The sequence below is a fragment of the Hypanus sabinus genome, chromosome 1, assembly GCF_030144855.1.
Source record: "Hypanus sabinus isolate sHypSab1 chromosome 1, sHypSab1.hap1, whole genome shotgun sequence".
Classification (NCBI taxonomy): domain Eukaryota; kingdom Metazoa; phylum Chordata; class Chondrichthyes; order Myliobatiformes; family Dasyatidae; genus Hypanus; species Hypanus sabinus.
The window spans coordinates 119,073,366-119,085,663 of NC_082706.1; the positions used below are offsets into that span (position 1 = coordinate 119,073,366).

Genomic DNA, 12,298 nt, shown 5'->3' on the forward strand with positions numbered 1-12,298 from the left:
AGATAATTTATCTTCCACAGAATCACTTACCCTTTCTCCTTTGGACCCCTGTTCACCAGGTTTGCCAGGATATCCCTGATTAAAGGAGTAAAGCATCCATGAAACAGTGAAATGATATGGTCTATTGCTTAGTTAAATAACTACTATGAAGAGTCGATTTCTATTAGAAAATGAAGGGAAATGCAGAGTGTATTACTTACTGTCTTGCCTGGAGCTCCTGTCTCTCCTGGAAGACCCTGTTCATTAAAGTATATAATTAGTATGCATAGCTATAAAGGCAAGATAGGAGAAGGGAAGGAAATATTGGGTGACAAACAGATAAACAGGATTAAGGATAAACTTACATTTAAGAAACATTTAGACAGACATTTAAATAAGTAAGGTATAGAAGGATATGGTTCTAATTTAGCCAAATGACATTAATATAGATGGACAAAAACAATAGCTTTCACATTATTTATTATATATTTACTGCTGCCAAAAAAAAACCCAACTAATTTCATGACATCTATCAGTGATAAAAAAATCTGATACTGTTGAACAAAGGACCAAAAGGCCCATTTCTGCACTCTGGAACTCTATGAAACCAGTTGCCTTTTCAAGGCTAATCTATCATTTAATGAGATTATATTCAATCTCATGTCTCTCAATCCACCGGCTCAACATGCACATGATAATCAGGGACAATTAAAACTTTGTAAATATTAAAACATGATTAGGAGAAAAAGTAATTTAAAGAAAGAACAAGTAAAATAAAAACACACTTGTATTATTTACTTGTTTTATTTTTTTTAAGATACAGCACATAACAGATTGAAGAGCTTCTGCCACCAAATTACACCCATGTAACCAGTCAACCTCCGAACCGGCATGTCTTTGGAATGAGAAAGGAAAGCCAAGCACCCAGAGGAAACCCATGTGGTCACGTGGAGAAGACAGTAACTCCTTACAGACAGCGAAGGAATTGAATACAGCTGGTGTAGTAATAGCGTTGCACTAACCACAGTGCTACTGTGCCACTCCAAACATTATCAGCAAAAATAAACTCAATACTTATGATCTGTGTTATCAATAAACATCAAAAAGAACAGTGAATATTTTACTTAAAATATAACACTTGAGTTGAATCACTAAAATCAGAATATGATTTTTCATAATTTTTATTTCATTACCAGCAGCCCTTGATAATAGATCCTTCAACATGTCAGCTACTGTTGTTGTGGATTGCAGGATCCCCATAGGGAGTGATTTATGCTCTCAGGCCATATCAAGCCCATTTCCCTTGCTTTCTTTCAATGCTTCATGAGATCGTCATGGACAGGTCACCTGAACAGCCCTAACTATTCCACGTGGGTCAAGTACAAATCCCATTACTGCCACTGTCAACTTGAAAGCAGAATATGTGAATCATCCAGGTTTGCTTTAAGTATTTCTTACAACAATAACTCCTTATTAAATCAGAACGTCACAGATTACGGTAACTTCTGATTTGGCATTAGCATACATTTAGCATACTGTATACCTAATACAATAAGAATATGTGTAACCCAATTTCGTGAAATAAAGTTGATGGGAGATTTAAATGAAGATTACAATCTTGAAAATTCCATGTAGGGTAGGAATGAACAGTATCATTGTGAAAAATGAAATAATTTAAGGTGCAATAATTGTATATTGAGAAATCTTAGGAACAGCCTATCATGAAAACAGAAACATAGAAAATCTGCAGCAGAATACAAAGCTGTGCCGAACAGGTCCTTAACTCAGAAATGACCTAGGGTTACCCATAGCCCTCTATTTTTCTAAGCTCCAGTTACCTGTCCAGGAGTCTGTTAAAAGACCCCATCGTATCAGTCTCCACCACCGTTGCCAGCAGCCCATTCCATGCACTCACCATTCTCTGTGTAAAAAAACTTACCCCTGATATCTCCTCTGTACCTACTTCCAAGCACCTTCTAACTGTGCTGTCTCATGCTAGCCATTTCAGCCCTGGGAAAAAGCCTCAGCCTATCCACACGATCAATGCCTCTCATCATCTTGTACACCTCTATCAGGTCACCTCTCATCCTCCATTGCTCCAAGGAGAAAAGGCCAAGTTCACTCAACCTATTCTCATAAGGCAAGCTCCCCATTCTGTGAACATCCTTGTAAATCTTCTCTACACCCTTTCTGTGGTTTCTGCATCCTTCCTGTAGTGAGGCGACCAGAACTCAGCACAGTACTCCAAGTGGGATCTGACCAGGGTCCTTGATAACTGCAACATTACCTCTTGGCTCCTAAACTCAATACCACAATTGATGACGGCCAATGCACCGTATGCCTTTTTAACCACAGAGTCAACCTGTGCAGCTGCTTTGAGTGTCCTATGGACTCAGACCCCAAGATCCCTCTGATCCTCCACACTGCCAAGAGTCTTACCATTATTACTATATTCTATCATCATATTTGACCTACCAAAATGAACCACCTCACATTTATCTGGGTTGAACTCCATCTGCCTCTTCTCAGCCCAGTTTTGCATCCTATCAATGTCCTGCTGTAACATCTGACAGCCCTCCACATTATCCACAACACCTCCAACTGAGTGAATGATTTAAATATAAACATGACAAAGTCTACAGATGCAGGAAATCCAAAACAACACACACCAAATGCTGGAGGTACTCAGCTGCTCAGGCAGCATCTATGGAAATGAATAAATAGTCAATATTTTGGACCAAAATCCTTCTGAGAAGGAAGGGGGAAGATTCCAGCATACAAGGGTGGAGGAGGGCAAGAAGGCTAGCTGAAAGGTAATGGGTGAAGCCAAGTGAGCATGAAAGGACAAGGGCCGGAGAAGAAGATATTCGGACCAGAGAGGAGAGTGAATAATAGAAGAGTGAGAAGGAGGAAGGAATCCAGGTGGAAGGAATAGGCAGGTGAGAAGAGGTAAACAGTCAGAATGAGGAATACAGGACATTTGTGAATGATGTAAATTATGGTTAGAATTTGTTCCAGATTCCAACATCTGTAATCTCTTCTGTCTCCATGGTTATGATTTTAATTGGCCATTCAAAACAAAGATAGTTGTCTACATTTGTCTTCAGGAAATGTAAATTGTAATTTTACTACGACGCACGTAGTAAAATTATGATCAGGTTGTGATAGGAAACAAGTGCTCTACAGTTTCAGGTTATTTTAAGTGTGGTTTAAGTTTAACAGTGAAAGCTTATGAGGCTCTTTTGCCTCCACAGATGCTACTTGACCTTCTGAAGTCCCAACTGTTTGATTTCTTACTCCATATTCTAGCATCTACCTCCCTTGTGTCTCCAGAAATAGATGGATACTTGATAAGCAAGGGGATGAAAAGTTACTGTGGCTAAACAGGAAGTTACCATCAATTAAGGTTACCATCAGAACAACCACTAATTGACTAAAGGTGCAGCAGGCCAGATTCAATAGTTCCACTGCAAGCTCCTTCCTCTTCGGCTTGCAATTTATTTCTCACCATATAATCATCCAATTCCTTCTGGAAGACCACAATGGAACCTCCCCCAATCACATCTGCAAGCAGTGAGTTTGAGAACCTAAATATATGCCGTTAAAAATAGGTCACTCTTGTTCTTAATAATCTACCCTTTTATCTTGCACTTCATGTCTAGTTCTTAACGTTTTATCAATTTGTATCTACCACAACATATAGTCACTCACTCCACCCAATCCTTATAATTTCAGTGAATACACAAGAGACTGCAGAGGCTAGGTTCTGGATCAATAAACAACCTACTAAAAGAACTCAGTAGGTCAGGTGGCATTTATGGGAGAAAAGGAACTGACAATCTTCTGAGTGGAAAACCTGAATAAGAACTGTTGAGTTTAAGGGTTTCAATCCAAAATGGGATAATTACTGTCTGCCCATAGATGTTGGCTGATGTGCTGAGTTCCTCCAGCAGATTGTTTGTTGCATGTAATTTTAGTCCCTCATCCTCGGAACTAAGAATATCTTTTTTTGGACTGTCTCCAATGCTTTCATGTCTTGTTTTAATGATGTGGCTAGATTTGAACAGGATATTCCAATTAATATTTAAGTGATTGAAAGGATCGGGGTGATTTCTCTCCTTCCCAGTTCTCATGAGGGGATAGCAATTGTCATCCCAGTATGTAAGGAAGGAGAAAGATAACAGAGAACTATTGCTTTGTTAGCCTAATGATAATAACAGGGAAATGCTGTAATGAAGCATGTCATAGTAGAACACTTTGAAAGCAATAATAAGATTGAGCAGAGTCATTTTGGTTGGAAAGAAGTAGAACGGAATATTATGTAAATATTAAAGATTTGTAATGGTGATGTTCAGCAGCACTTACAGGGCGTGTTTTTGTTCACAAGTCACAAATAACTCAAGACAAATGCACTGGCGTATCTAAAGTATGGCAGTTATGGCACGTGCCCTGGGTGCTTCTTGGGGCGGGGGGGGGGGGGGGAGCAGTTTCTATTAAAGTCAGACAAGCCATCCTCGGATAGTGAAAATAGAATTTTCTTCGGATGTATGATCTGTCTTTAATTATCATGGGTGAGAAGCAATAGGATGGCCTTATTTCAGAGCATTGTGTAAGAAGACCATGAAACGTTTATTCATGAAGAAGGAAAGTTGAGCTGAAAGACATCAGAGATGAAAGAAATGAATGGCTGATGAGAACTTGAGAGATGCTGGGTCAACAGCAAAGGAGGAAATGGAATGAGTCATGAAGGGAACACTCGACCATCTTCACAGAGAAATAGACAAAAGGGTCGCTCGTTTGCATAAAACTGATGCCAGATTTGGGTTCCTTCTTAATGTCGAGGGACTGTGTTATGATGCCGACAGTAGTGACCTAAAGAAGAAGTGTGAAAATTTGGGTGAATTGTACAGCGTAGATGTTGATGGACAGCAGCTATATGAAGAAAGGACAGGTCAACATGAAAATATCATGACCTGAAGAACTTCTTGAATTTATTGTTCAGTATGGAGATGAGAGTGTCTTCCCCAATCTTCGCATTGCTATTCAGATAATGTCAACCATCACAGTTTCCATCGCCAGCTGTGAAAGATCATTCAGAAAGTTAAAGCTAATACTTTCGTATTTGAGAGCCTCCATCAGTCAAGGCAGACTCTGTGATCTTGTTCTGCTGAGTGTGGAAAGAGAAGAAACTGAAAAAAAACTGGCTTTGATCACATCATAGACCAAGATCAGTGAAAGCGAGGAAAGTGCAGTTATAATTTCCATGTAGAGCCATAATTTGTTAATTAAAAGATTAACAAGCTTGACTTATTTTTGGCAAAGTTATCTAAAAGATGGGTGGCAGCTGTCTGGAGAGGGGCACAATTTCAGTGCTTGCCATAGGTGCTATTTTCCGTAGATACAGCCCTGGACAAATAGAGTGTTATAAAAGTGCAGCAAATATATTTTCTAGCAATTATATTGGTTGTTGATGAAAATGCACATGAAGCATTATCTACAGTTTAGTTGCCTTATCCAAAAGAGGCATATTTGCCTTGTAAAGGGTGCAGGGAAGATTCACTAGAATGATTCCAGAGATGGCAATTCTTCTTTTGCTTGATGAGTTATTGAGCAGATTGGGTCTATATTTTCTTGAGCTTAGGAGAATGACATATCTCACTGAAAATTAAAGAACTTACAGGTTAGATCCAGGAAGAATGTTCTCCTGAGAAATCTATAATCGGGGGTTACGGCATTCAGAATCAGTAGCAAATTACTTAAGAATGCAATAAGGAGGAATTTCATGTTATCTTCCCCAGAAGGCTGTGTGAGCCGAGTCATTATGTCTAGATATCCAGTGGAGGATGGATGAGCTTGCAGATCAGCTATGATTTAGATTATTGCAAAACAGGCTTGAAATGTGAGATAGCTCACCCTTCCTCCTTCTATTCTTTACATTTTTTAACAGAACCATTCAGTTTTGAGAATGGAATAAAACAAATGATACTCACACGAGATCCTGGTAACCCCAGAACTCCTGGAAAGCCCGGATCTCCATTTGATCCTTTTGAACCCTTTGGTCCCTAAAATTCAAAATAATACAGTATGTAACTAGCTTAATCTCTAAAATAAGATAAAAGTAGATATGTCAATTAATCAGTACGAATTTGATATTTTTGGCAAAGGCAAAGTACTTTATGAACAGGGTGACTTAAACACAAAAAAATTTGTTTTATAACATGAACAACAATAGAGCAAAATTCTGAAATCTTGGCTCACTGCATGATTACAAAATGTTTTGTTTTTAATTTTTCACATCTTTCTCTTTTCTAAATAAGTTGTTTCTTTCTAGCAGGTGTTGATGATGACGTTATCACTGTTTAAGTTGACTCTGTCCTCACCAAAACAAAATCAAAATGTGTGTCTACTAGGAAGTCTGTACAGGAAAGCCATTTGAATTTTCTGTCTCTGTTGTCCAGGGACTCTGCCATCAACAATTATAGTTTAATTAACATGACAGTTTAGTTAACAAAGCAGAGACTAGAAATCAAACCTATAGCATTCATGAAATAATCAACAACTGAACTTATATTAAAATTAATAATACCAATGTTAAAAATAATTATACTAATAATGGATACTTATTAATGTCTAGTCTCCTAACATACAACTGTTCACTTTTGAATTGTTCAGTCTTTTTGAGAAGTCTTTTGTCTTTAATGGAACATTATAAGTTTCCATGATCCGATCACCAGTTAGTGAAGCTTAATCAAATAATGCATATAATAAACAATACCCTTTGTAAAATGCATGCATTCAAAACAAGCAGAATTCACTCTTCCATCCCTACAGAAAAATGTACATATTCCTTTTCATCAACCATTCCCCCCTCCATCAGTCCCCAACACCCAAATACACAATGCACATTTTTCTTCTATTTATAATTAACTGTGGGACCTACCAGTAGACCTGGTCCACCGGGCTTTCCTTCAGGTCCAGAAGGGCCAGGTTTACCCTGTAAACAATTACACATGTTATTTCAAAGTTCTAAGTAAATTTATTATCAAAGTACATATATGTCACCATATACAGTACAATGCTGAGATTCATCTCTTGTGGGTGTTCACAGTAAATACAAGAAACACAACAGAATTAATGAAAGACCATATCCCACAGGACTGACGAACTCCTGATATGCAAAAGACAATAAACTTTGCAATACAAAAAGAAAATAAAGAGAGAAAGACTAATAAACAAACAATAAACAAATAATTAAATAAATAGATAAATAAGTGATGAACATAGAGAAAATGAGATGAAGTGTCCTTGAAAGTGAGTCCATAGCTGTGAGAACAGTTCAGCGATGGGGTGAGTGAAGTTGATTGAAATTATCCCTTCTGGTCTGAGAACCTGATGGTTGAAGGGTAATAACCATTCCTAAACCTGGTGTTGTGGGTCCCAAGGCTCCCGTACTTCCTTCCTAATGGCAGCAGCAAGAAGTGAGCATGGCCTGGATGGTGAGGGTCCTTGATGATGGATGCTGCTTTCTTGCAACAGTGCTCCTTGTAGATGTGCTCATTGATAAGGATAGTTTTACCTATGATGCACTGCACTGTACTCACGACTTCTGTAGGCTTTTCCATTCAAGGGCATTGTTGTTTCCACACCAGGCCATGATGCAACCAGTTAATATGCTCTCCACCACACATCTATAGAAGTTTGACAAAGTTTTAGATGTCATGTCAAATTTTCACAAACTTCCAAATAAGTAGAGGTGCTGTTCTGCTATGCTAATAAGGGCAATTCAATGCTGGACTCGGAACAGATCCTCTGAAATGATAAAACTGAAAAACTTGAAGTTGCCGATCCTCGCCGCCTCTAATGAGCCACCTGATGAGGACTGGCTCATGGACCTTTGGTTTTCTTCTTCTGAAGTCATTAATCAGCTCCTTGGTCTTGTTGCCACTGAGTGAGAGGGTGTTGTTGTGGCACTATTCATTCAAATTTTTAATTTCCCTCGTAGTGCTTTACAAAGCTTTACAGTACCAGCAACCCAGGTTTATTTCCGATTGCTCCCTGTACAGCATTTGTATGGTCTCTCTGTGACTGTGCTCCAGTTTTCTCCCACAGTCCAAAAACGTACCAGTTGGTAGGTTAATAGTTAATTGTAAATTGTCCCTGATTAGGTAGGATTAAATCCAAATGTTAAAAGGCCTGAACAGATTAGGTCTGGCAAAGTTATTTCTCATCACTGGAGAGCCAAGGACAAAGGAGCACCACTTCAGGATTGAAGGAGGTCCACTTACAACAGAGATGTGGAGAAATTACTTTAGACAGAGGATCATAAATCTGTGGAATTTGTTACCATGAGCAGCTGTGGATGCCAAGTCATTGGATGCATTTAACATAGAATAGTACAGCACAGTACAGGCCCTTTGGCCCACAACGTTGTGCTGACCATCAAACCCTGCCTCCCATATAACCCCCCACCTTAAATTCCTCCATATACCCGTCTAGTAGTCTCTTAAACTTCACTAGTGTATCTGCCTCCACACTGACTCAGACAGTGCATTCCACGCACCAACCTTCCTCTAATATCCCCCTTGAACTTCCCACCCCTTACCTTAAAGCCATGTCCTCTTGTACTGAGCAGTGGTGCCCTGGGGAAGAGGCGCTGGCTGTCCACTCTGTCTATTCCTCTTAATATCTTGTACATCTCTATCACGTATCCTCTCATCCTCCTTCTCTCCAAAGAGTAAAGCCCTAGCTCCCTTAATCTCTGATCATAATCCGTACTCTTTAAACCAGGCAGCATCCAGGTAAATCTCCTCTGTACCCTTTCCAATGCTTCCACATCCTTCGTATAGTGAGGCGACCAGAACTGGACACAGTAATCCAAGTGTGGCCTAACTAGAGTTTTATAGAGCTGCAACATTACATCGCGTGTCTTAAACTCTATCCCTCGACTTATGAAAGCTAACACCCCATAAGCTTTCTTAACTACCCTTTGAGGCAACTTTCAGGGATCTGTAGACATGTACACCCAGATCCCTCTGCTCCTCCACACTGCCAGGTATCTTGCCATTTACTTTATATTCTGCCTTGGAGTTTGTCTTTCCAAAGTGTACCACCTGACACTTCTCCGTGTTGAATTCCATCTGCAACTTGTCAGCCCACTTCTGCATACTATCAATGTCTCTCTGCAATCTTTGACAATCTTCTACACTAGCTACAACAGCACCAACTTTTGTGTTGTCTGCAAACTTGCCAACCCACCCTTCTACCCCCACATTCAGGTAATCAATAAGAATCACGAAAAGTAGAGGTCCCAGAACAGATCCTTGTGGGACACCACTAGTCACAACCCTCTAATCTGAATGTACTCTCTCCAACACGACCCTCTGCCTTCTGCAGGCAAGCCAATTCTGAATCCACCTGGCCAAACTTCCCTAGATCCCATGCCTTCTGACTTTCTGAATAAGCCTACTGTGTGGAATCTTGTCAAATACCTTACTAGAATCCATGTAGATCACATCCACTGCACTACCCCCATCTATATGCCTGGTCACCTCCTCAAAGAACTCTATCAGGCTTGTTAGGCACGATCTGCCCTTCACAAAGCCATGCTGACTGTCCCTGATCAGACCATGTTTCTCTAAATGCCCATAGATCCTATCTCTAAGAATCTTTTCCAACAGCTTTCCCACCACAGATGTAAGGCTCACTGGTCTATAATTACCTGGACTATCCCTACTACCTTTTTTGAACAAGGGGACAACATTCGCCTCACTCCAATCCTCCAGTACCATTCCCATGGACAACGAGGACATAAAGATCCTAGCCAGAGGTTCAGCAATCTCTTCCCTTGCCTCATGAAGCAGCCTGGAGAATATTCCGTCAGGCCCCGGGGACTTATCCGTCCTAATGTATTTTAACAACTCCAACACCTCCTCTCCCTTAATATCAACATGCTACAGAACATTAACCTCACTCATATTGTCCTCACCGTCATCAAGTTCCCTCTCATTGGTGAATACCGAAGAGATTTATTGAGGACCTCGCTCACTTCCTTAGCCTCTAGGCACATCTTCCCACTTTTATCTCCAATCAGTCCTACCTTCACTCCTGTCATCCTTTTGTTCTTCACATAATTGAAGAATGCCTTGGGGTTTTCCTTTACCCTACTCGCCAAAGCTTTCTCATGCCCCCTTCTTACTCTTCTCAGCCCCTTCTTAAGCTCCTTTCTTGCTACCCTATATTCCTCAAAAGACTCATCTGATCCTTGCTTTCTAAACCTCATGTATGCTGCCTTCTTCCACCTGACCAGATTTTCCACTTCACTTGTCACCCATGATTCCTTCACCCTACCATTCTTTATCTTCCTCACCGTGACAAATTTATCCCTAACATCCCTAACATCCTTAAACATCGACCACATGTCCATAGTACATTTCCCTGCAAAAACATCATCCCAATTCACACCCACAAGTTCTAGCCTTATAGCTTCATAATTTTTCATTCCCCAATTTAAAATTTTCCTGTCCTCTCTGATTCTATCCTTTTCCATGATAATGCTAAAGGCCAGGGAGCGGTAATCACTGTCCCCCAGATGTTCACCCACTGACAGATCTGTGACCTGACCCGGTTTGTTACCTAATACTAGGTTTAGAATGACATTCCCCCAAGTTGGCCTGTCAACATACTGTGACAGGAATCAATCCTGTACACAATTAACAATCTCTGCCCCATCTAAACCCTTGGAACTAATCAGGTGCCAATCAATATTAGGGAAGTTAAAGTCACCCATGATAACAAACCTGTTATTTTTGCACCTTTCCAAAATATGCCTCCCAATCTGCTCTTTGGTATCTCTGCTGCTACCAGGGGGCCTATAGAATACCCCCAGCAGAGTAACTGCTCCCTTCCTGTTCCTGACTTCCACCCATACTGACTCAAAAGAGGATCCTGCCACATTACCCACCCTTTCTGTAGCTGTAATAGTATCCCTGACCAGTAATGCCACCCCTCTTCTCCTTCCCCCCCTCTCTATCCCTTTTAAAGCACTGAAATCCAGGAATATTGAGAATCCATTCCTGCCCTGGTGCCAGCCAAGTCTCCGTAAAAGACACTACATCATAATTCCATGTATGTATCCAAGCTCTCAGTTCATCACCTTTGTTCCTGATGCTCTTTGCATTGAAGTACACACACTTTAGCCCTTCTACCTTACTATCTTTACACCCTTTATTCTGCTTCTCTTTCCTCAAAGCCTCTATATGTTAGATCTGGCTTTACTCCATGCACTTCTTTCACTGCTCTATTGCTCTGGGTCCCATCCCCCTTGCAAATTAGTTTAAACCATCCCGAACCATGCTAACAAACCTAGGCAGAGATATATATGTTCTTGATTAGCCAGGGCATCAAAGGGTATGGGGAGAAGGCAGAGGAGGTCTGGAAGAATTGGATCAGCCCATGATTGAATGGCAGAGCAGACTCGACAGGCCAAATAACCTACTTCTGCTCCTATATCTTATGTTCTTAAATTGGGGGAGTGCTGGGCTGCATGTCTCAAAGGGCTGGAAAGGCCTATTTTGCACTGTATCTCAATGAATGAGTGAATGAATGAATGAATGAATAAATAATAAATCAATTTGTCAATTCATCACCACATTTGATACAGCCAACAACAGCGGTGTCACCAGCAAACTTGTATATGACATTGGAGTCGTGAATAGCCTCACAGTTTTAAGTATAAAGTGAGTAGAGCAGAGGACTAAGCACAGCCTTGTGGTTCTCCTTTTCTGATCGTGATTGTGGAGGAGAGATTGTTGCTAATCCTTACTTACTGTAGTCTACAAGCGAGGAATTTGAGGATCCAGTTGCACAGGGAAGTATTGAGGCCTAGGATTTGAAGCTTATCGATGAGTTTTAAGGGGATCATCATATTGAATGCAGAGCTGTAGTCAATGAATGTATGCAGCTTCACAGTCCATATGTTCCAGGGTTGAGTGAAGAGCCAATAAAATGAGACCTGCTGCTGATCTATTGTGATGGTAGGCAAATTGCAGCAGATCTAAGTCACTGCTCAGATAAGTGTTGATTTCTTCATCACCAACCTGTCAAAGCACTTCATCATAGTACATGCAAGTCCAACTGGATGATAATCAATGAGGCAGGTTACCCCGTTCTTATTAGGCACTGGTATAATTGAAGCCTGCTTGAGGCAGGTGGATATCAACTCCTGAACATTCCAGCCAGTTGACTGACACAGGTCTTCAGTACTCAATCAGGTACCCTGTCTGGCTGGATGCTTTCTGTGGGTTCACTCTCCTGAAGGATG

General features: G+C 40.5%; 1 protein-coding gene across 1 annotated transcript in view; it reads right to left on the minus strand.

The window, feature by feature from the left end:
* Positions 1-12,298, minus strand: part of col22a1 (collagen, type XXII, alpha 1) — a 256,846-nt gene that overhangs the window by 13,009 nt on the left and 231,539 nt on the right. Inside the window, exons 56-59 of the mRNA XM_059988289.1 lie at positions 6,920-6,973; positions 5,970-6,041; positions 201-236; positions 31-75 (exon numbers count right to left, since the gene is read on the minus strand). Coding sequence (XP_059844272.1) covers positions 31-75; positions 201-236; positions 5,970-6,041; positions 6,920-6,973 — 207 coding nt within the window. The remainder of the gene's footprint in view (positions 1-30; positions 76-200; positions 237-5,969; positions 6,042-6,919; positions 6,974-12,298) is intronic.